Source organism: Benincasa hispida, chromosome 6 (assembly GCF_009727055.1).
Source record: "Benincasa hispida cultivar B227 chromosome 6, ASM972705v1, whole genome shotgun sequence".
NCBI classification, from domain to species: domain Eukaryota; kingdom Viridiplantae; phylum Streptophyta; class Magnoliopsida; order Cucurbitales; family Cucurbitaceae; genus Benincasa; species Benincasa hispida.
Window position 1 is genome coordinate 38,796,597 of NC_052354.1, and position 26,483 is coordinate 38,823,079.

Sequence of the window (26,483 nt, forward strand, 5' to 3'; positions counted from 1 at the left end):
GGTAGCCAATCCGACCAACCCAAAATTTTGATTTGTCCAAAAATTCCCACAACCGAATCCAATTTAGCCCACACCTTGTCGGTTAAGCATAATTCAACTCATTGAGACTTTTTTTTTCCTTTTTTTTTTAACTAAAATGCCATGTATTTGAATCCCTATTTGCATATATTGTTACTCAAAAGCAAATATCTATCTTTCTTATTTAATTATGTTGATGTAAAATATAGGATGAAATACATATTTTTTTTCGTATCTAAGGCCTCGTTTAGTAATTACTGTGTGCTTTTTTTAATTAAGCCTATAAATACTATTTTCACATATAAATACTATTTCTGCCTTCAATTTTTTCCTTTGTTATTTACCTTAGCCAAATTTTGAAAAAAAAAAAAATAGCTTTTAAAAAGTTATGTGGAGGAAATAGACTTAATTTTAAAAACAAAAAACGAAATGGTAATCATGAAAAGCCAATGTCGAGTTCTTTTTTATTATAAAACAGTTATGAAAATAATAATATTAAAAAAAATATATGAGATTTAGATCTTTAGAGGACAAAATCAAGCATTTTCTAAATATTGCAGACTTGATTTTTTTTTTTGGGTAGTTGTGAAATGGGCAAAACAAGTAAAGATCTTTCAGTTTTGCAAAAATACCAAAAAAAAAAAAAAAAAAGTCCAGCTTACGTAAATGATAAATGTAAAAAATGTCTAAATAGTGATACACTTAATACACACTTGATATACCTGATACACCTGATATATTTGATACACCTCATACACTTGATATACACGTGATACATTTGATACCGTTTGATACATTTGATACTCGATGTACACTTGATATCCCTTGATACACTTGATACCCCTTAATACATTTGATATACTACCGATGTGCACTTGATACTCCTTGATACATTAATGAAATACACTTGATACAGACACTTGATGCACCAATGCACTTGATACGCTAGATACACCATTGATATATGCTTGATACACTTGATACATCACTGGTATATACTTATATATTTGAAACACCTGATGCACTTGATGTACTTGAGACATCATTGATATGTATTTGATGCATTTGATACATTGCGGATATACACACTTGATACATTTGATGCACTTGATACAATGTTGATATACACTTGAATGTCCTCCCTATTTGTTTCTCTCTCTATCAATTGATTCTTAGGCGTGAAGATTAGAGTCCGTTCATACATCATAGTTACAAAGTAGAAGAAAGAAAAATTTTCCTATGGTTTAAGCAGCAAACAACAAACGCAAATGCATAAGGCAAAAGCGGTAGAAATGGTTAAAAGGGTCAGAGCCATAGCAGCAGACAACAAACAATCTTAGAAAAAACAAGAGAGAAGAATACGAAATTAAGACAAATTAAGAAAAAACCCATCAAAACAAACAAAACAAAAGAGGAGAATCATCGGAATCCAAAAAAAAAAAAAACCAGAAATCAAATTGAGAGAAATAAATAGATTGAAAAATTACCTTAAACCCACATCCTCCGATTCGAAGAACTCAAGAACCCTTTACGGATTCAAACATTAACAACACCTTAAGAAAGGAGAAATTTAGAGTAAGAGAGTTTCACCATTAAAAAGAAAATCCCAAATAGAATTATAAATATAGAGATGAAATAAGAAAGATGAGCATTTAAGAAACAGCAGTGAGGGAGAGGTGAGGTTAAATCAACATCGATGTCATCGTTTTCTTCATTCCATCGGAACGCTCCTGAGCCAACAAGGATTTTAGATGAGTTGCCGAGGTCTACAATCATTTCCGTCTCTCGCCATGTCGGCGGCAATATTTGTAATTAATTTGCTATATCCGTAAAATCATAACCCTCAAACACATGTTTGCAAAATGGCTCGTATATTTTGCTACCCATCGCAATCTCCCATTATTTTATGTCAATTAAGTCATGTTTATGTTTGACAAAGTATATCGGCATGAATTTACATAAATGTTTTGAAACAGATATTTTATCGCTAATCTTTTCAAAAAACTGAGTTTGGCTTAATGGTATTGGCATGACCTCCAGCCCTAGAAGTCGAGTTCAGTCTCCAACCTCATTGTTGTTGTATGTACTAAATATATATATATATATGAATGATGTTACTCATAATTTATATGTTACTATTTTTAACTTAAGGGTATTTGGCACACCAACATAAGTTGAGTTGGTAAAATATACCAACTCAATATTTGACCTACCAACTTTAAATGTAGATGGAGTTGAGTTGGTATATTTTACTCATCTCAACTCTTCTTTCTTCCAATATTTTCAATGGCTCCACCCATCGGCCAATATCGACGACTATCGCTGCCACACTTCGAGAATCAACTCTGGGTTTTGGCAAACTACCTCTGATGACAACTCCGACTACCAACTTTGATGACCACCTTCGCAAAAAAACTCTGACAATCAATTATGGGCACTGACAACCACCTCTGACAACAAACTCTGATGATCAACTCCGACAACCACCTTCATGCGACCAACTTTGATGATTAATTTTGGACTCCAGCAACCACCTCTGACAACAAACTCTGGCGACCAACTCCAATACCACCTTCATGCGGCCAACTTTGAACTCTGACAACCACTTTGACTACAAACTCCGGTGAAAATCATCTTTGATTGTCAAGTTTAACGACCAACTCCGAGCTCCAACAACCACCTTCGATGACAAACTCAGGCGACCAAATCCAATACCACCTTCATGCAACCAACTCTGTATTCCGACAACCACCTCCAATTATAAGCTCTAGCAAAAATCATCTTCGATGATCAACTTGGACGACCACCTTCGCGTAACTAACTCCAACGATCAACTCCAATACCACCTTCATGCGACCAACTTCGGGCTTTGACAATCACCTCTGACTATAGACTCCAATGAAAATCCTCTTCGATAATCAACTTCAACAACACAACTACCTCCAACTATTATAATACCGAAGACTGTTAAAATATGTTGTAGGATTGTTGAATATATACATAATAGTATTTTGTCTACGTTAAATGCAATATTCATATGTATAAGATTGTAAAATAGATTTTTATTTAAACGAATTCACATATCAAATGAGTATTAAGAATATTTGAAAAAGTATACATGTAGTTGAAAAATATGTACAAACCAGAAAAAGCATAAAATGGGAGATTTTTTCCTATAAAATTCTGGCAAGAATTAGTGAAAATTGGAGATTTTTTCAATAGTGATCTTCCAAATTTGAAGGAAATTGAAAGTGGAATTATTGAAGAAATGTGGTGGCATTTCATTGATTACTAAGATGATGGAAGAGATTTAATTAACAAAATTCATGATATAGGAAAAATACAAAGTAACAATAGGAAGAAGAAGAACAAGAAAAAGAAGATGATAATGAAATTCATGGAGAAAAATTAGGAATCAAAAGTTTGATTTCTTTTTGACTTCCCATTTTATTTAACCATATTCCTACAAGAATTACGTAGTGGGTAATTGTTGTTCATGACCAAGAAAAAAATAAAGAAAGAAAGAAAGAAAAATTTTAAAAAATAAAAGGAAAAAAATTGCAATCCATGTTTTATTCAAACAAAGATTGGTAGAATTAATGAACAAAAAAGTTTCAAAACAAAAAAAGTAATCATAAAAGTAGATTATTTAGTGTTAAAAAAAACTATACCAAATACCTTACACATACGAACTAAGTTCTACACCCTAAACACCGATATATGAATACAACCCAAATAACTCTTGCACCCCAAATACAGACATATGAACTCTACAAACATATGTACTCCACAGACATGTGAACTCCACACATTATATCTCAACTTAATGCTCTAAACCAACCTTTAAAGTTAAGGAAAAATATCTCTTTAGTCCCTAAGTTTTGGGTATAGTTTCTATTTGGCTCATTGGTTTTAAAAATCGTTACAATTTTATCTTTGAAGTCTGAGTTTTTTCCTCCAATTTGATCCCTAAGTTCCAAAATTTACACTTTTATTTTTTACTAAATATTCACTTTCATACATTAATTTAAATGAATTAAGGAAATTATAATTGATTAAGTTTTATTATTTCATCACTATTAAAATTAATTGGTTAAAATATCATTTTGGTTCTTATACCTTGAATTTTGTTCGACTTTAGTCCCTATACTTTTAATTGTCTAATTTTAACCCTCGTACCTTCAATAATTTTAAATTTAGTCCTCACTACTAGTTTATTGCTCATCTTTTATAAAACTTTTTGTTATCATTTAACATTTTTACTATAAAATTTGAAAACATATTCACATATTGTATTTCTTTGCATGAAAATTATTTAATGAATTTCGAAAAAAAAATTAAACGTTGATAGACTAAATTGAAGATAGAAGCCATAGCTTTCATCATCAGGCAGAAGGAATACATACCTGGAGGGATTGAATCCCTCAGCTGAAGCATGTGAACGTGTGTGCCAATGAAATTCGTTTTGAAAAATATGAAAAATAGAAAAAAACAAAACACAGACAAACACATTCTCATAAGCATGTTATAAAGACAACAAGAGACATTACCTCTTGAGGACTCTCTTCAATTTAATCTTTCTCTACGACACGAACACCCTCAAAACCCACAAATAATCATTAATACTTTTATGAATAGTCATGAACAAGTACCAAGATACTACCATCGAATCTTCTTTACTATTCTCCAGACATTATTAAGATTTGTGGGATCCTCTAAAAGGGAAGAAATTTACAGAAAAATGTTTATGTAAAAACGTTGAGAGAAGGTTCTTGTAGTAGAGAGAATTTTGTAGAGATTACTCACATAAGGAAGAGAATGCATACTTTTTCAATCTTCTACAGAACCACTTCCTTAATGTGAGAGTAAAAGAGTTGGTTGGAGGGAAAGTTTAAACTTTCATCCACTAACTCGTTATTTTATTTGATTTAATTTATATATTAAATTATAATACTATTAATTAATAATTAAATATCTTATATTTAATTTCATTTGAATCATATTCAAATAATATCCTCTCACATAATCTATAATTTTAATATAAATCTCATTCATATTAATAACCTATAATTTTTTATGAATCTCGTTCATATAAATAATATTTTAATCTTATTCAAATATTTATCTCTCTCGTATAATTTTGAATCTTATTTAAAATTAACTTTATATTATAATGTATTCATATACATTATATTAATTGTATCTCATACAATTAATTTCCTTATTTAATTTGAACAATTCAAATTAATCTAAAATTAAGTGACTCTTGTTTTATCCTTAGTGAGGGGACCTAATATACCTATATATTAGAAACATATGAGATTAATAATTAAACTCTTTAATTAAATTGATCAACATTTATTAACTACAGGTCTCTCTACTAAAAATCTACAGCTGCACTCTTCACACTGTAGATATATTTCTATGTCTATAGATATAACCAATCAACAGTAAGTCAACCTTTCACAAGTTACTCGTAATTATAGTTGGATCAAATTATCACTTTAGCCCTGTAATTACATTTAATTTCTTAAGTATCACTTGATCTCTATAATGAACAACAAGTTTATAGTTCAACTATAAATTAAATACCTCATGAGACAGTGGGAGGGTGAGGTCTTAATGTTCAAAATCCGAAATTAGTCCTTAAGGAAGCAATTTATCTACTTACCTTAAAGACAAGAATGAGTAAATTTCATCTTGCGTATCTATGTTCTCAGCTCTCTACTCAGACACATCCTAGGCTTATTGAGTCAGCGAGTCAGACCTCTCTCACCCATACAAATCAAAGGACTGCCTTTATAGATAAGTGTTTATAACTCACTCAAAATTGATGTCAAGTTACCTATGTTCATCCTATGAAATGTTAATCTTTTCAGTCAATGGTGTTATAAAGAGAGATTAATCATTTTGCGGTCCGGTTTTGTACAAACTCTTTATATATGATACCTCCACTCGTATGTCTCCACATGAACGATTTGGATTAAATCGTTTGTAACATTTACAAAGTAGACCGTATCCGTAGTGTCACCAAGATAAGACACCCAACCTTATCCATATATTACAAACAATTTAGATTATTATTTGAACATAGTCCACCTGTATGTCTATCTCATACTATTCAAGTTACATAAAATAACTTTGAATCTTTCCTTAATGGATAATTGCATATATAAAACAATTAACTATTATTTCGAATAACTTATTAATTATAAGTCTTTAAGACATAAATCCCAACAATACTATCATTTACTTCCTATTTTCATACCGGTATTAAATAATTGATTTATTCTTCTTCTTTTTTTAATGAAACCCTTTGATTTTTACAGTTCTTTTTAATGAAACCCTCGATTTTTGTTTTTTTTTTTTTTTTGGTTAAATTAAGTTAGGGATTAAATCATAATCAGAAACAACATTTCATACCTTCTTCTACACCGATTGAAGTTGTTTTGGTTAATAGCCCAACCTGCACCCACTTTTTTCTTCTTAATTATGTCTATATAATGCTTGCATTTTAGGGATAACTAGTCTAGATATCTTTTTTTTTTTCCCCCTTTTTTGAAATAGATGATGAGTCAGAGATAATGTTCAGTGTTATTGTCTATACTTTCAAGAAAATATTCATTGCTTGCATTTTATGGATTAATTGGAGTATGATTACTTCAGTTTTGGAGTATTGAAGTATATGGTAATAATAAAGTGAATTTATATTTCTTGTATATATTATATTTTTAAAAAAGAAATTTTTACGGATAGAAAAAATGTCAAACTATTTATAGAAATTAAAATATATATGTTGTCAAACACTGATAGACTTCTATCAACTTCTATCAATGATAGACTTGTATCAATTTCTATCACTGATAATATCAATAATAGTGTAACATTCCAAGTTTCGAATAAATTGAGGTTACTATCTTAAATTGTTGGGTTTTAATTTCTTTAGTTTTTGGATTTTGGAGCCAACTTAAAACAATTGAGGAGACAATAAATTGGATGTAGTTTTAATTTGATTAAAATATTTGGAAGGATCTAATTTATATCAAATTAATTGATTTTATGTCCTTTAATTGTGGTTTTTGGAGTCTAAATTAAGGTAATTGGAGAAGTTAATTGATTTATTAATTTGATACAATCTTTAAAGATTTTGGAGATATTATGACAAAATATTTGATTTATCTTTTTAAAATTTGAAAAAATGAAAGAATTGTGATATTTGAAATTAAAGGAGAGTGAACTGAGGCAGAAAATTGGAGAGAAAGACAACAATTCGGTTTTTCATCGATAGCTTCCACAAATTTATCGATTCCCAGAGTTTGAACCATTGGATCGTGTTCAAATTTGGTTAGTTTGTTCGGGTTTGAACTATTGGATTATGTTGAAATTTGGTTAGTTCGTTCGGGACATAAAAGGTCACATTTTGAACGGTGGATCATTGTTTGAAGCTTTGGTTTGTCTGTAATCGCTACTGAATAGAATCAATACAACTAGTCTCTCTCACTCTCGCAAACCCTCCTCCTGCAAGACCCTCACTACCAACCGCTAGCCTAAACAATTTGCATCGTCCGACAGCAATGCGTCACCCGTCTATAGTTGCCGCTAGTGCCATTATCGTCAGAATTAATATCTTGGTTAAGTTATTTAGTGTTTTATGGGTTTTCTTGGAAGATCTTGAATACCCATCAAATTTTGGTTTAAGTTTTGGTTTACCCATATTGTTTTGATGTTGAAATTAGGTTTTAAAGACTCTCAAGGTACTTTCCAGCCAGATTAAAATTATTTGACGTCCTTTTTTGTAAGGTTGGGGTCTTTATTGAAAATTTTTGGATACCCACTAAGTATCGGTTTAACTTTTGTTTTAATTGTGATTTTTGGAGGTTGGATTAAAAGGTCTAAAGTTGCTATCCATTAGAGTTAAAGGTCGATTTTGGTGATATAGTTGTTGGATCGTGTTGATTTTGAAGCTTCGAAGTGGTTTTGGATCAAACCACGTGTTGGATAAGTTGTTTGGAGACATTCGGGTTAAGTTGTGATTGAAATTGTGCCTAAAGATTGGATTTAATTTCAGTTTATGTTTTTGGATTTATTTAGGATTCAAGGTTTTGCGAAGTTAAATTGCTAGTTATTTGGACATAATTTGAAGATAAGTGATTTACTACTAGTTTGCCCTCGAACCCAAGTTGTGATTGCACTGAAAGCATGATTTTATTGGATTGAATTGCTATAACTTGCTATGGTTGGACTGTTAAGAGTGTTCTAGAAACCTTTGTTAATGTTACGGAAAATATAATATTATGTGAAGATTATGTTGTGTCTAATTGATGGATGAACCGTTACTATATTTATTATAATATGCTATGACTTGTTATGAATTTGGACGATATATGTTGCATGTTGGATTGATGGTAACTGTGTTCGGATTGTGTTCATCCTCTGAGTATGTTTCGGCATCCTTATGGGATCGTCACCTACGATTATGTTATTGTGCCTCTTCAGAGTCACTTCCTATGAAAGCATGTCTTTGAGTTTTCCCCTTATGCCTATGCCTATGCCTATGTCGGGATGCACACATTTATCTTGATAGGGATACTAACTTGTACACCTAGTGAGTCCAGTAGAGGGTCGTTTACTGGATATTTTATACTCACTTTTTTATCTATATTTTTTTTAAGTAAAGGAACAAACATAACGACGAATGACAAGAGGAATCCGTGATCAGGCTTTAGGATTTGACAACGCTTCCACATATGTCTTTCATATGTTTGCAAGCTTTAGCTTTTTATTAAACCTTTAAATTTTTTTTGAATATCTCATTCAGCTTTTTTCTCTTTAATTTAAAATGTTAGAGATATCTCGAACAAAGATTTTATATTATTTTATTTTATATATAATTTTATAATAAAATTTTATTTTATTCTTTGAATTTAGTCAATTTTTGTGAAAAATCCATTTTGAGATTTATGCATGCATATAGTAGTAATCCGATTCCCATTCTAAAAAATCGGGTCGTTACAGATAGATTTATCAGCCTCTATTAATGATAGATTTTATTAGTTTTGTTTCTATCAATGGTAGACACTTGTAGACTTCTATCAGCGTCTATCTAACAATTTCTATCACAACTATAATAAATTTTGTTATTTATATAAATATTTTCTCTTCTTTTTCTATTTTTGAAAATTCTCCATTTTAAATGAATTTAAATATCTAAAATGATATAAGATGAGGTATATATTTGCATAAAATATTTTCACTTGTTAATTAGCATTATTATTATAATTGATAAAGATGAAAATGATACAATATGTGGTATATATTTGTAAGATAAGTAAACATACATGTGTATATATGAAATAGTATATTTCAATATAAATGAGATTAAAATAAAAATATGTGGTATATATTATAACTAACCTTAAATCTTTACGTGTTTCAAAAACTTTTGAAATAAACCTTTTTATATATTTGGAAAAACATTGAACATATTCGAAATAAACCTCATATATATATATATATATATTATATATATATACTTAAAAAAAATAAAACGCATATGAAAACGAAAATTTACAATCATGATTTTGTATGAAATGCAATTTATCAAAATTGGAAATTCTGAATTTAAAGTTAAAATTTGAAATTTGTGAAAAAAAAATTGTAACTAATTGGACAAATTAGGGAAGAAAAAAAATATCATGTATTTAAAAAAAGAATCCTAAAATGAAGAAAAACATTTTTCAGAAAAAAAGAAGAAGAAGAAGATTATGTATTAAAAGCTAATTAGTAACCAAAATTCTTAAATATAAAAAATAAGCCAAATTTGAAATTATGTAAATAAGGAAATAACTGTAAATTAAAAAAATGATTTAATGATGAAAAGGCTAAATTGGTCCAAAATTAATATTTAGTTTTTCATGAAAATAATTCAAAATTTAAGACATTTATAAAATATATGGTAGAAGAGATTATCCGTGTAAAAATCTCTAGAAACTATTAAAAGGAGAGGAATTGGAATATGTACCCAAGATTTTGGGTTTCATCTGGGAACTATCAAAATACGAAATCTATAAAAAAGAATCAACTAATTGGACAAATTAGGGAAGAAATAAAAAAAATCATGTATTAAAAAAATCCTAAAAGAAAGAAAACATTTTAAAAAAATAATGTATTAAAAGCTCATTAGTAACCAAAATTTAAATATAAGTCAAATTTAAATATAGAAATAATTATAAATTTCAAAGATTTTGATTTGATAGTGAAATGCTAAATTGGTCCAAAATTAATGTTAAAAAACTCTTCATGAAAATAATTCAAATTTTGATATTTATGAAATATATGGTGTAGAATAGATTATTCCAGTCACAAGTTTCTATCTATTTACATTATTTCCCAAAATTTGAACTACAATGAATGAACCAAAAAATTTTGGACCATAATTAAAGGGAAAAATAACTTATATCGATGGACGTCTAAATTTCAACCGCTAATTTAAGAAAAATATTGAATGGTCATGAAAGCTAATAATAAATTTTTAATCCACGGAAGAAACTTTAAAAACGTTAAAAAAATGCTTTTGGTTCTTTAATTTTCATAGAAGTAATAATTTAGTTCTTGTAGTTTTAAATTGGTAACGATTTCACTACAAGAATTTTGAGATTTAATGTCGATTGAAAAAAATGAAATCGGATGTATAACGTCGGTTTTGTTTTTTTAAAAAGCGGATCTTTAATGTCATTTTAAAACCGACATTAAAGACCCGCTTAATTTTTCCTTCTTCACTCTCCCCCTATTTTCTTTTTCCTCTCATTCTCACACTTCCCTCTTCAGACCCTCTTCTTTCTCACTTCTCTCTTCCAAACCCTTGCCATTCGTCCGTCAATCGTGGGTGAAGAGTCTTTCGTGGTGTAGATCTGGCTTCCATGCAGGTCTGTTCGTCATCCAACCCACACTGCCGCACCCAGTCACCCGGATCTGCTGCTCGTTTTGTCGAAGCGCCACAACCAACCTGGATCTGATCGTGGGTGAAGCTCGTTCTGTTGAAGCGCCACAGCCCAGTCTGTTGCTCCCTCTTCAGTTATTTTTCTGTGTCTTATACTCTCGGTTTGATAAATAAGCACCCAAACTTGATACGCTAATCATGTGTCTCCAGATCTGAAGTTCATATTCCCACGTGGTGTGTGCCACAATTCGTTGTTCGATTTTCCCTCGCTGTCGTTCGTCGTTCGATTTTCCCTCACGGCGTGTCCCAGATCTACCGCTGGTCGTCTTTGTCCACCGCGCTGCCGTCCAGATCAGTTTGCTCTTTCTTCTCTTTCCTCACTTAAACTCATAGCAATTTTTGTTCTTATGTTTACGCCTCTCAACTGTTTGTGTAAATGTCTCAATGAAAGCCAGCTGCAGTTTCACTCCAATATGTCTCTCTGCTCCTAGATTTGGGCCTTTTTATGTGTCTATGGCCTTTGAAATTCGATTTGATTAATGGTTTTGTTGTATATGATACATTTGTTGAAGTATTGGCAAGAGGCGTTGCCAAGAGTTGCTCATGCATTGGGTATGCGTGAGTAAGAGCAGTGAAAGCAAAATGTTGAGCGTAAGGCGCTGGATAACGATCATGTAGCAAATGAGACAGCCGCTAACACGATGAAGTAGACGATCGTCTAGTAAGTGAGCGGTGCTACACAATGAGATAGGCGATCGTGTAGGCGGGCGTTGAACGATCATGTAGCAATATGGGGAGCTAAACGATGAGGTAGGCGATCGTGTAGGCGGGTGCTGGACGATTGTGTAGCAATGCGGGGAGCTAAACGATGAGGTAGGCGATTGTGTAGGCAGCGCTGGAAGATCGTATAGCAATGCGGGGAGCTAAACGATGAGGTAGACGATTGTATAGCAGATGCGCGGAGCTAAGCGACGTGCTAGACGATCGTGTAGATATGCGTGCGACATTAAACAATGAGGATGACACGCTAGACGATCGGACTATACGATAAGCAAAGTACTGCACGATTAGTGTAAGCGCTAGACGATAAGCATAGAAGTTGGACGATAGCACTAGACGATAACATTGAGCGTTAAAGTGATGCACGGGCGCTAAGCGATAGACTACACGATGGCGCTACGCGATGGGCGTGAGTGCTAGACGATAGATGTGTTGCGCTAGACGATGGGCAGACGCGCTACACGATAGGCGAATGCTAAGCGATAGGCTATGACGTTAAGCGATAGGCGGATGAGTTAGACGATAAAGCGTCAGTGCTAAACAATAGCCTATGCGTGAGATCGTTGAGAGCGAGATCGTTTACTAAACGATTGAGCTACACGATGGGCCGTTGGAGCTAAGCGATAGATGCAGGAACTAAATGATTGATTGGCTTGAGAACATGTGCATTATGCTAATTAAATACTCTAAAAGAATGTTGACTCACAGTTTTAATAAGTTTTAGTTGATGAGTCCAACTTCATCGTTATGCTGCCGAAAATTTTCCATCGTCTTCCTATCTCATATCTAGGTAACCAAACTTCTATTCTTCAAGATCTTGAAAAAGAAGATTCTCTCATTTATTCAATTATTAAGTTTTCTTGTTTTGCAGGTGCAATAAAGGAGTAAAGATTTGGTATCACAACCTCTTTATGCTTTTTCCTGGGGAATTCTAGTAAAGAATTTTGCCTTGAATATACCATTTATACACATTCCCAATAAACACGGTTAGTTGAATATGAATTCTGATCACATTTTCACTTTCAATCCTTTGTCTTAAATCTTTTTTGTTTGTGATTCTTTGAACAACAGTGATCAGACAAAGATGCCTATAACCAGATACTGCTGAAGCTAGGGGAGTCTGTTTAAGAAGAATTATGAAGGGATCTATACTTACTAAGTGGAAAGGGACAGTAAACTCATAATGTTTGTATTACTTTTAATTTGTGTTTTCAAGGGCTAAATTATTGTACGACATTTTAAATTATAATTTTAATGCAAAATTTGTGGATTAAATGTAATAGATTTGCAATCCATATATAAATAATATGTCATAGCCACAGTGTTCGATGATGATGTGTCATATTATACTTTTTGACCGAAAAAATGGATTCGACAATGGAATTTAAAAAAAGGAACAATAATTGATAAAACGGACAGATTCTGGGTCTCGATGTCAGTTTAAAAGGCTTCATTTGATTCTTGGGCTTCAGTTGCAACCGACATAACCGACATTAAAGGGCTTTAATGTCAGTTGCAACCAACATTAAAGACAGTGTTATTAAAGCCCTTTAATGTCGGTTTAAAACCGACATTAAAGACAACCGACATTAAAGGGTTTTAATAACACTATCTTTAATGTCGGTTTAAAACCAACATTAAAGCCCAAAATTCTTCTAGTGTTTAGTCCTTAAATAATTCTAATGAGTTTCAATGTAATCTTTATACTATACTTTATAATTTATAATGATTTAGTCTTCTGTTATGAAAAATATTATTAAGATTTAATGAAATTTCTTATTAATGTTAGATTTGGGATCAAATTTGTTTATAAACGGTAAAGAATCAATTATTACATAATAAAAATTGGGCTAAATTATAACAAATGCTTTTGAATTTTCCTTTTTGTTTTAAAAATATTCTTATATTTTCAAAAATTGCAATATTACCCGTCAACTTTCATAAACCTTTCGAAACTATTTTAGAGTATTTAGAATTTCAAATAAAAATCAAAACTTAAAACTATGTGGGGATGACCTAAAACGATTTGATGATTCAAATTTTCGTTCTATGTCACCTACTACAGCATTTCACATCTCAATTTCCATCCAATTTCTAACAAATTTCTACTTCAAGGATATTTTTGAAATATTTATGAAAGTTCAAGGGTAATATTCCAACTTTTGAAAGTATAAAAATATTTTTGAAACATATGACAAAGTTTAAGGGTATTTTTATAATTTAACCTAAAAATTGTAACTTAATTTGATGAAATTTTTTATAATAAAGATTAAATTATTATTTATGGACTAAATTATTACAAATATAAAACTACATGAGTTCATATTTAAGAACTCATTTATTAATCACACTTAATTTCAAAAAATTATAATGCTCGAACAAAGATAATAATAAAGGCTAAGAAATAAAAAGTTTGACCAATACTTTGGTAAATAAAATTTTGCAATTTTTTTTTTTTTTTTTTTTTTTGAGAATAATTTTGCAAGGTTAAAAGTTTGATTTTTACTTGTGTAATAGTCGAATTCAAAATGTTGGTAGTAGTAATGATAAATGATAATGAAAAGCTATGTATATAAGAAGCCACTTCATTAAAAGAAAGTATACGAGGCATTTGCTGTTTAGAAAAACACCCATAAGGGCAAAAGTATAAGAAACCTTGGTTGAATTTTATTCGACCGTTACAACTTGTGTATTCTAAAGGTATTTAGCCTACCGACTTCATAAATTAAATATTAAATAGTTTAACTTTATCAATTTCGATAGTGGTAACTATCAAGGACAACGAATCTATAAAGAGATCAGGGACATGTATCTTTCTCATGTCGTGTCATTTTACATATATATATATAGTTTTTTTTATTAAATATAAAAAATATATTTATTTATAAATGACATGTATACTCGAGCGTGCCCTTTGAAGTCACAAAACAAGACGTTGCTCCAACGGTGGTGGTGAGTCGAACAATTTCATATATATTTGTATAATAGCTTAAAAGATTTCATTCCATTTTTATTTTTTTTTCATATATTTTGATGTTTATTTACAATTTTTTTTAAAATTTAGGCTTGTTTGGTAACTATTGGTTATTGATTTTTAGTTTTTGAAAATCAAGGCATATAAATACCATTTTCACATAAAATTTTTTTGCTTCGTTATTTACTTTACCATTAATTTAAGATTACATTCAAGGCATTACAAGTTTAACTCCTAGTTTTTAAAATTATGTCTAATAAATATCTAAACTTTTAAACTTAACTTTAATAATTCCCTAAAAAAAAAATGTCTAATAGATATATAAACTTTCAATTTAGTATCTAAAAATCTCATAAGATATTAAAAATGTTTAAAATTTAATCGTTGTATTAAAAAAACAAATTATTTTTGTTTCTAATTCAACCTCACAAATTTTGTAACCAACATTTACATTCTTTTTTCAAAAAAAAAAAAGGTTGGGTACTACATATTAGACACATTAATCGAGTAGTCAATGATCTATTTTATATTTTTTAAAGTTCAAGAATTATATATGACACAAATTTTGATGTTAATGGGCTTAAATTTTAACTTTATATAAAGTTATGTCTCCTAACATGAAATTCTAAATCTAGCACTTTCTATATGCCAGTTAGTTATATTGTTTCAACGATGTTATATGATTTAAATATTATGCATCTAAAATTATATTTATATGAACTTCTGTCCTTATATAAAATCCTAGATCCACCACTACTGACTATTGAAGTTTGCACATTTATTGAAGAATTTAATCCCTTATTTCTCTCTCCCTCTCTTTAATGTTTCCTAACTCTAGACTAAACAACTATGAACCTCAAATATAGATTTTTTAACTTCAATGTATCAACTCTAGACTTAAGAACTCAACTTAGTGTCTCAAACAACTCTTTAAGATATTTACATATAGATAGTTGAAGAAGGAAAAAGTGTAGGTGATAGCGAAGTTGAGACATGGGTTTTAAGAATATGGGCGTCATAGGTCATGCGAACATTGGTGGATTTTGCAGGTTTTAAGGGGTGAAGAGGTAAAGAATATTGGTGGCCAAAATTCACTTTTGATTTTCGATATTCAAAGGTCGTCGATGTCATCAACGTGGCCACCATGGAGTTCGTTGCCGCCACGAGAGGAGAACAAAAAGAAAAAGTTTAGTACTAGGAGAGTACATACTTTAGTATGTCATTATTAGATGATATATTATTTTATTTCATGGATTCCACACAATTATTAAATACTTCTTTAAGGGAAAGCAATGAATGAAGGTAAAGGTGTTTATACAACCCAATAACCCCAAGTTCCATCCAACCTAACCCAAAACATAAGAGTTAGGCTATGTTAGATAAGCTTTTTGTTATTCTTTTAGAGAAAAGAACTATGAAATTAGCATATAAAATGTATTTTAATTTATTTTTAATTGAATCGAATTAAAACTACAAGAACTATGAAACTTTCTGCTACATGTAATTGAATGTTCTAATCATATAATCTTTTTTCTCATTGACTACTTTAACTCACCTACCAAAATTTAGGAAATCACTGAAAAATACTTGCGAAAAGACGATCATTTCACAATGTTTGAACTTTGTCAAACTTTGTAAAACGTATTTTCGAAATCCCAAAACTTTACGAAAATTTTGAAAAAAACCTCGACAAAAATACATAGTTTATTTTACAATGTTTGAACTTTGTCAAACTACTTTGTAAAATGTGCTTTCAAGATTACTAAACTTATAGACTTTTTTTAAATTTTTTTTTAAAAGAAAAACTTAATTCTAAAAATGCTTGAAAAAAAAAACACCGATTTGAATATTTCAAAAAGATTGCTTCACAACTGGTCAAAATATAGATATGCAAATAAAAAAATTATAAGGTCATAAAATTCAAAGAATAAAAAAAACACCCAAAAAAAGAGTAACGAAACTCATTTCTACACCCTAAACACGAGTGTCAAGAATCCCAAGATTTCTGATTCCGACCAATCAACCCCACGGGTTTCACTGAATCCGAACCAGTTTCCCCCAAAAGTGGATCCAACATCCCTTCATCAACAAGGTAAAGACAGTCATCACCATACAATGCATTCTAAGCTTCAGAGAAGAATATCCTCTTCAAGGGAATTAGTGATTAAAGTACAATCTTTAGGCATAGTAACAAATATGCTTCAAATCACATCAATTAAAGATGGGAAACGAGAAAAATAGAGTCGGTGAAAACTCCAGTGGTCACCATCTTTAATGAAAACAATTTTACATGTATACCAATAGTTCGTTCCCTTAAAAAAAATTGTGACTGAAAAAGCAAGTAAAACTGGCGAAATCAATCGGCAAATGAGTTCTCTTCTGCAAGTCATAATGTTTAAACATCGTATTCTCTAACTGGGTGCCTCAAATATTCTTCTTTGGCCGGTAAGAGTTAGCCACCTCCAGACTTCAGGGTGTTACTTAACCTGAATTAACAAGTTACACCAGTTAAACTATATAAAAGCAAGTGAAATACTTCAAGAACGTAGTTTCCTGACTGACAATGCTGCTCCCATCATTTCATGACCGAAGTCATTTAACATCGACAAAAAAACAAAATTTAAGAGAAAAACACAAACAAAAGACTTCTTCGATGCTTTTGTTCATTACTATCGACCATCCTTTCAAAGCTTCTAAGGGTGTCTAATGATTGTAGGTTCTGTAATCATTTAGAAAAAAAAACAAAAACAAAATAAAAACGAAAGCAAATGTAAAGTACAAGTTTGCAACTTACCAATCCAATCCCTCAAAAAGACCTTCTCCTTTTATAGCAGAGGCTTTAAATATAGCCCATTGGCGGTTCTTAATCTTATGCAACTCTAAAGCCTCTGTGACTGCAGCATCATCAAGTGCACCCGGAAGATCCTATACCAATGTGAAGTTAATTTATAGGAATGATAGAAATATAGAAAGTGCATTAAACATTTTATACAAAGTCTTTAAAAGATCTCAGATACACAATCTCAGGAATGCTGGGTCTCAGACCTTGTGTTGTAATTTCAAGTAACAGTTTTCAAAGTCCAAAACTGAGTTGAGAAATTTATAGGGGGAAATGGTAAAAAGAGAAATAAGGTTGTACTGTTTTCAAGTATGTAATGAATCTGAAAGAAATAAGAACTACTGTTTCTAGTATTTGTTTTGCTTGAAATAAAATAACTATCTACATACAATTCACTTCGCACAGTTTCTAGTTGTACTTTTGGTTGATATAAAAATAAGTATCAATATACGATTCACTTCTCACAGTTTGTAGTTGTAATTATAAACTTAATAATGTACTTCAACAAGTAAAATGGAAGGAAAATAAACACAAAAAAAAGGATAAATCTAGACAGGTTTTTTCAAAAAAACAAAAAAGATGAAATGGTATTTTTTTTATGTTCCTTTCAAAGCATACAGACAAACCCTTAAACCACTTTTCTACCCCAGTTGCATATACATACTTGAATTATCAGATTCTCATAATTCAAAGTCTATAGGATTCTATTTTCTGACAAAATATGCTAATAATATAAAGACAACAGCACTAACCTGCTTATTTGCAAAAACTAAGGCAACTGCACCCCGCAACTCTTCTTCCTGAACAAACACAAAAGAAAACTATTGAAACTGGCTGACAAAAATCTACTGAAAAGTGAAAACAGTAAATTTGTCTGTTAAACAAACTTAAACGACTATTACCTAGCGCAATACTTTAACAAAAAAAAAAAAAAAACTGTGGACAGTTCAGAGTTATTCAATTTATTTCTATGCAAAAGATACTGGAAACGGAAGGAAAAGAATAGTGATGCAAACATACTACCTTTCTGAAAAGCAATGCAAGCATACTACAACTGACATCAAAAGACCAGATACAAGTCCATGCTCTTGATGATGTATTTCTTTAATGCAGAATTGAGATGTTAATCGGCATCAGATAAAACCACAAACTTTACATACTAAAATGCATAATTTTATAATATAACTAATCATCGAACATCATTTCAAAATTTCAGAAACACACAAGCTCAGCATTTGACAAATTTCTACATTCTGTTTCAACTATGAGCAAGTACCGACCATATTTTACCTCAAGTATTGCATGAAACTCCTCTCTTGCTACGACCAGTCTATCAGTATCACTTGAATCAACCACATAGATTATAGCTTGTGTATTTGGAAAATAGCATCTCCAGTATGGTCTACGACATAAGGCAAGCAACTAGTTAGCTTGAACAATTTAAAAAAAGAAGAAAAATGACAGGAGAAAGAAAAGTTTATGTAGGGAACCAGTTACAAAATATTAGGAGAACATAGATGGGCTGAAGTATGTTTAAAGTAACAAATACACCAATTAGTCAACTTCAGAAACAATGTCTGGTTGACACGTGACATGAGAAACTATGCATGAAATCCGATAGACTGATACAGGCTCAAATGAACAAGGTTATGAATTCACTTTCCACTTCTTTCTAGAGAAACCCAAGATTGCTATTTACGCACTTTCATTTAGAGAAATAAAAAGTAAACAAGGGCTTACAAAACAACAACAAAAAAACAAACAAACAAACAAGCTCCAACCTCAATAAAGGAGTTTGATCTTAACAAGAGAAAAGGACTTCAAACCAAAAAAACAAGATCAAGGTCATAATTACAATAGTGATCACTGATCAACACCTATACACATGAGGAAAAAGGGAGGAAGGAGGAGGAAGGAGAAAGAGAATAAGAAAGGAAGGAGAAGAAAAGAAAAGAGAAAAAAGGGAAAAAAGAGGTAGTGACGGAAATGTCGCAGCAGTGGCAATGGTAGCTGCCATGGATGGAGAAGGGAGACAAAGAAGGAAAAGGAAGAGAGAAAATTCATTAAAAAATATTTCAAATATTTTTTATTTTAAAAAATGGCACATTAGCTTCTATTAACTACTTTGACAAAAAATTGTCGAAAGAGGCCAAAATGTTATCAAATTCAAACCTCAAGAGTTAAAATGTCGAGTTTAAAGATTCAGAGACCAAAATGCTTCCAAACCCAAACCTCAGATACCAAAAGCGTAGTTTTTCAGGGAAAAAAAGAAAAAAATATATATATAGTTCAGACACATTTCTTATCATATTTGAGCTTCCTAGATCAGAATTATAACATTAATCATGAATATGGGATTTAATGATTGATAACTGTACAACAATAATCATGTAACCTAACCATAAACCATACGATCATATTCCTTTTACATTAGAATTTAGTATGATTGCACGTGTGCAATCAAATAGCTCCTTGGAAAAGGAAGAATAAGCATTATTGAAGAACGAATTACTTTATCATAATAATCAGAAGAAACATGATACAAGTTTTCCATTTAAAGGGAAAAATGAAGAGAAAAGAAAGAGAAACACCCACTTATCCTATCTTTTAATTAAAAAAAAAAAAAAAAAAATACATGGCATTCTCCCTCCAGCTGAGGAAATCATCAATCTAGGAATTGGAGATGGGAGCCACGGGGAGGCATCTAGTTGAATATTTCAGGGAGAAAAGAAGAAGAGAAGTATTCTATCTCATTTAGGGGTGTGGGGTTGCACAAAACCATCTTCTAGATGGAAATGATGTTCACATTGATAAAGAAATTTACAGACATGAGCGGAGCTTGGTATCCCAATTCAAGAATGTCTTCTAATGAACTATAGAGTTTCTTTGTTTTCTTCATCCTTTTTTCAATTAAAGTTAAGCATTAAAGCAATTCTAAATGCATTTTTAAAAAGAATACCATGAACGCTTGATATAATCTAGAAGAGTCCCCCCGCCCCCGGAAACAAAAAAAGAGAGAGAAAGAGAACCTGAGATGAATTTCTACATTTACAACCTTCACCTACAAGCCTCTTCCTGCTTAATCTGTTTTTTCTTTTTTCTTTTTGTTAAATAGATTATATTGAACTGTCTTACATAATGTTAACAGATTATTTCAACAAGCTAGAGATTTTAATCAAGCATCAGAAGAAAGAAAAAAAAAAAAAAATTAGAAACCCCATGGACTTTCAACTTTCTAGTGAAATATCTATGAACTGGCAAAAATAAACGACTAACCTGATACTAGTCTGTCCTCCTGCATTTCAGACAATGGAAAACTATTAATGACATAACCAAGATGCTCAGATGGATTTGAAAAAATAATCAAAGCTAATATTTGCCCCAAGTTGATAAGATTGTCTCAGTAAGAAAGCATGGACATGAACAAACACACATGACTAAAATATTTGCCCCTCATTGGAATTGGTTATTACAGCAAAAAATAAAATAAAATAATAATAAGAGTAATATTAGCATTACCATATCGGCTTTGCAACATTAATGTTACATAATATGAAATTAATTTTCATGCCAGTTTACGTGTTGGTAGAATTTAAAATAAAATCATTACAAATCTCAATAATCTTTCCTTTTTTATAAGAAACATTAATCTGCATAATCTGTTTCTAGCAGAACAATGATACAATCATTACATGTTGTATCATTTGCTCCTCTCTCTCTCCCTCCCTCTGCTTTTGTTCTCTAGAGTGTTTTGTGGTCTCATCAAAGTAGTGATGGAGAAAATGATACAACATGGGATCACATATTTTCAATTAAAGATACAAGGACCTAGATTGGCTTACCAAGATCCCAGACCTGGAATTTGATATTATTGTACTGAACAGTTTCAACATTAAATCCAATTGCTGCATCAAAGAAAGGATAAGGCTTATAAGACATTTGAACAGTTGCTGAAGTAAAGCCAATGCAAGAAACAATTATTTTCAATTCAAATTTTCACTTATGAAACTTCCATTAAGAAATATGGAAGATACTGTAACAAGAAGTCATTAGGAAGCATCAAAGAACCAAACAGGTAGAGAATAAGAATACCACACCAAATTTACAAAACTCTAAGTAAAACCTCTCATAAAGTAGTAATAATAGAAAGAGGGAAAAAAACGAATACTGGCAAATCCTAAGTGAAGCATTACACAGAACGTAGTTCGATATTTCCACAGAAAACAACTCAGTCGTAGAAAATTCTCATGTTAATTTCACAACAAACTACTATAGTTTGAATTCATCATCTTTAAGGAACCTAGATCTATGGCCTGCCCCGCCTTAGATTACCTTTCGCAGTTGTTTCCAATCAACTTTTCACTATTTACAATTCAACAATTGAAAAACTAAAGTTGATGCCTATGCTTCTTGAAGTTAAATTTCAGCATTCAAGATTTAATTTCCAATCTTTCCCCTTCTATAAATGGGATGGGGAGTCCACAAAGAGAAGAACAAAAAAGTACGATGAAAAACAAAAAACTCGAACTATAGAAATCTCCAAAGAGAAATGAAGGCAACCATTGTTTTGAAGCTACCCATTAGTATTAAATGATCTATAAAACTTATGCAGCAACTATTATGGTAATTCCACACGACCTCTTAAACTTAAATGCCAAAAATTCAAATTGTAATTTTCATGATTAACGGAATGCGCGTTATCCCCTATATCAAAATTCTAATAACAAGAGAACCACAAGATCACATTTGGAAAGAATACCAACTTGGAATAGTGGAGACAACCTCCCCCATCTGGAGCCGATCTGCACAACATTGAAAAGAATCCATCACAAAAAGGCGCCAAGATGAATATCAGGCAAACCCAACACATAACAGAGTTAAAAGCAGAAAATGAAGAAAAACCTACAGAGAATTGTAGTTTTCCCGGCATTATCGAGGCCAAGAACAAGGATCCGAGCTTCCTTATTCCCAAAAAGCGAAGAAAACATTCGAGTAAACAAAATCCCCATGGTGTGCAGAGAAAAATGATGGGTTATTGATAGATTAGGGATCAGATCTCAAACGCAGAGCTCAATACATCCCTGAAAATACCAACTACAGACTGAACATTCAATGATTCAACAGAGAAGTGAAAAATTAAGAGAGAGGGATTTGAAGAAGACAGAAACCTGCGTTGTTGTCAGGATTAAAGATTGAATGAGAAATCTGGAGAAAGAAGTAGCCGACTCACAGTAAAGAACTCGCTGATCTGCTCCAATTCGTCTCGCAATTCTCAAAATTGGAGTTGGAAATTTGGCTAAGTAACAGAAATTTCTTTGATGGCCCGGCCGTGTTCCTCCCTCTGCGGTGCGTTCAATCCACGTCACTTCCGAGGTATATTTTTGTTTTATATTCTAAATTTGCTCTATTTTCCCCCCTTGTGTTTAAGGACAATTCTTTTTTACAAACCTTCAAATTTGAAAACATTTTTTTATTAAAAAATATTTAAATCTCTAACCTCTAACCATTTAGGTGACATTTCGAGGCCAAGATTCATACTATAATAACCACCTAAATACTAATTTTTAATATCCAATTAGCTACGATCAACACTATTTCAAAACTTTTATTTGTTATAAAACTTACTATTTTACCTTCATCATTTTATTTTATTCTTTACTACAATATTTACAATTTATTTCTCAAATTAAAATAGTTTACATCTCAAATACATATTATTATAATCCAACTATGATAATTTAGGATTATAATAATCAACTCATTATCTTAAACGCGCCTTAATGTTAAAGCGTAATGCTGGTGTTTTTCTTCAAATCAAAATGTTTGGATGTCCAATACTGGTTGCAATGTTCATGTGACAAACAAGTTGGCTAATATGAATATCTCTGTGACTTTATCCTCTGTCTACTCTTCCAACAACTAAAGTACAAGCAGGCCTTATAGCTCATGTTGGTATCGAAGATTCTTCCACTGTGTGGCATGATAGGTTAGGCCACCCTTGATCCTAATATATATGTTCTTTGATAATACCCTTTACAAACACTATCTTGATGGAAAAAATTGTGTAAATAATAACTCTTTTTCTTATCCACTACATCTACTACTGCTCCTTTATAAATCGTTCATAGTGACGTATGGGGCCTTGCCCTTGAAAGGTTCGATAAAGGTCATCGCTATTATCTTTCTTTTATCGATGATTTTACTTGTTAAACATGGATATTTCCTATGTTTTACAAATCAGATACCTATTCTGTTTTCACTATACCCTTTGCAGAGAATTTACTTGCATATAAAGTAAAGATTTTTCGTTGCACTGTGATTCACAAGATGCCATAGGAATTATCAAGGATAGTGTGTGTAATGGCAAAGGGAAGACATATACACCTTAGATATAAGCTGCGAAACTGTTGTTGAAAAGAGGAATTATCTCCCTCGAGTATGTGAGATTTGAGAGGAACAAGGTGAATCCTCTAACCAAAGGCCTAACAAGGAGAATAATTCTAGAGTTCCTAGTGTGCATGGGACTCAAACCCATAAAAATCTCACAACCCTTTCTTTGGGTGGTCCTAGTATGACTTGATGGATAGAACTAAATCCTTAAAAATTCCATTACCCTTTCTTCGGGAAGTCCTTGTTATGGACTTGATGGATAAATGTGAAAATTGTTAGAGTTATAAAACACAAAACTGAAGTAAAACGGATCATTTAGTATTCTAATTCAGTAATTTTGACTTTAAATTGAACATGCACATAAACTAATAAGAGAGTCTCATGACATACCTTTGAAGAACCTCTTGAAACTTGAATTCCAACTACAAATCTCCTTCAAATCTGCTTATGAACCATCTCAAGGCCTTTCTTACTATCTTCTTGGTGCCTTAGATTGAGTTATGGAACTCAAAATAAGCTTGGATTAAGGGAATTTGGAGATGAGGTTACTGCATCACCATAGTTGAAAACCTCAAATTTTTTCAGCAAAAAACTATCAAATGCATGCTCGATTCTCAACCCAATCTTCTTCCTTTATTGCATGTTTCATGCAAAGAGAATTGTTGCATGAATTGCACCTCATGCTTGGAAGATTGACTCAAGAAAATTGTGGAATGTGTGTGAGCTACTTGGTTTGAAAGTGGAAAAACCCACTTTTGAGATTTTCCATTTTCCATCTTTTCATTTTGATTTTCTAAATTGATTTCTAAAATCAATTTTTCAAAAAATAAAATTTTTATTAATTTTACAAAATTAATAATTAATTAATTTTCTAATAAAATTAATAATAAATAATTAAATAAATAATTTATTAATTCTAATTAATTCAATATCAAATATTAAATTAATTTAACACTAATTCCACCATCATGAATCCTTATTAATGAATTTAATATATAAATCATATTTAAATATTAATTGATTCTCTAATTCTATTTAACTCCAAAATTAAATGTGTAATTATATCATATATAATTGTTAATTCCCTTAATTCTAATTTGAATGTTTCAAATTAACTTATCATGCTACTCTAAGGCTAATCCATTTGTGAGCTAGTAGGGGGACCTCGCGAACCTACAGATCATGGACTCCAACAATTCGAAATTAATTGGATAAACTCTATACACCGAATTAACCCTCATTTGTTAACTATTAGGTCACTTCACTAAAGCCCAGAGTTGCACTCCCCTCACTATAGATATATTATGTCCAATCGATATAACCATGATTAGTAAGTTAACCCTTCACAGGTTGTTCGTAATAATGGCTAGATCAAATGGTTGTTTTACCCCCCAGATTACCTCTTGTTTCTTAAGTCCCACTGATCCTCTAATGAACAATTGGTTTGCGATCTGGTCATCAAACCGAGTCCCACTCGGGTCAATGAGAGGGTAGGGCCCCTTGTTCAAGACCCAGAGTCACTACTTAAGGGAACAACCTCTCTACTATCCCTGAAAGCGGGTAGGAGTGAATTCCATCTTACACCCTATGTCCCCACCTAGCTACCCGACCTTACCCCTGAAATGGAGGTTTATTGAGTCGGGCACTGTTGAGTTAACCATCACTTATGCAAATCTAAGGATAATCCCGAATAAATAAGAGTTCATAGTTACCTCAGGATTAAGGTCAAGTTACCTAGGTCATTACCTTGAAATAGAAGTCTAAAACAGTAAATAGTGTTATAAAGTAAGAGTGACTTATTTCGTGGTCCGATCTTATACAAACCCATTGCACAGGATGCCCCCACTTCTCATGTCATGACATGTACGAATTAGGATCACTTCATATTTAGCACTTTATAACTCCTTGTAACAACTATAGAGTGGGTTGCATCTGATAGTGTTACCAGAATAAGACACCCAACCTTATTCATATACTATAGATCATTTTGACTATTTACTCGAACCTGATCCACTTTTATGTCACCACATAAAGTTCAAGTACTCATGTAATATTCATGGATCTTTTTAATTTATTGGATTTATTTCTAAAACGAAAAAAGCAATTCATATATTCAATAACAACTTATTGAATTTTCAAAATAAGTTTTATTATTTACAAACCATGAGTTTTAGGACATAAAATCCAACAAAAACTTCATATTTCAATTTTTGAGTGGTTCGCCTTTGACGGACTTGATGAAATTGGTTCTAGTATGGACTAGAAGTGAAGTCTTCATAGATTAGTTTTTTAGTGATCTATTGCAATAGACTTGATCAAACAATTAGCATGAATGTGAAGGTGCGGTCGCCTTCTATGACAAAATTTAAGGGTCTCTTTCTAGAGCTTTCATGTTGAACCAAGGTTTATGAGCATAGCCTTAACTAGCATGCATTGTATCGCAGAATCAAGAAAATTTAAAGATGTTTGCATAAGACCGGACCATGAAATAATCACTTTTTCTTTAAAACAATTGTTTACTGTTAAAACTAACTATTTCAATT

General features: G+C 31.5%; 1 protein-coding gene across 3 annotated transcripts; it reads right to left on the reverse strand.

Annotated features, from left to right (window-relative positions):
* Positions 1–16,834: 16,834 nt before the first annotated feature.
* LOC120080369 (ADP-ribosylation factor 1) lies at positions 16,835–22,933 on the reverse strand. 3 transcript variants are annotated; one of them, XM_039035013.1, is made up of 9 exons: positions 22,781–22,933; positions 22,457–22,631; positions 22,314–22,352; positions 21,393–21,455; positions 20,827–20,845; positions 18,841–18,952; positions 18,303–18,350; positions 17,506–17,636; positions 16,835–17,197 (listed from the first exon to the last, which is right to left on the reverse strand). In XM_039035013.1, exons 2-9 carry the CDS (start codon positions 22,557–22,559, stop codon positions 17,164–17,166), a joined length of 549 nt encoding a protein of 182 aa, XP_038890941.1. In that variant the 5' UTR covers positions 22,560–22,631; positions 22,781–22,933; the 3' UTR covers positions 16,835–17,163. The 3 variants fall into 3 exon arrangements, with proteins under 3 accessions (XP_038890941.1, XP_038890940.1, XP_038890939.1); XM_039035012.1 differs by having other exon boundaries at positions 22,457–22,644; positions 22,719–22,922; XM_039035011.1 differs by having other exon boundaries at positions 22,719–22,921.
* Between the last annotated feature and the right edge of the window lie 3,550 nt (positions 22,934–26,483).

Bases quoted from the DNA above. Each gene is read 5' to 3' on its own strand.
- LOC120080369 (XM_039035013.1), bottom strand. From the start codon at position 22,559: ATGGGGATTTTGTTTACTCGAATGTTTTCTTCGCTTTTTGGGAATAAG. The intron at 18,351-18,840 runs GTAAAATATGGT...GTGTTTGTTCAG, and splicing joins AGTTTCATGCAATACTTGAG to GAAGAAGAGTTGCGGGGTGC. The intron at 17,198-17,505 runs GTAAGTTGCAAA...TTGTTAATTCAG, and splicing joins CTTTTTGAGGGATTGGATTG to GTTAAGTAACACCCTGAAGT.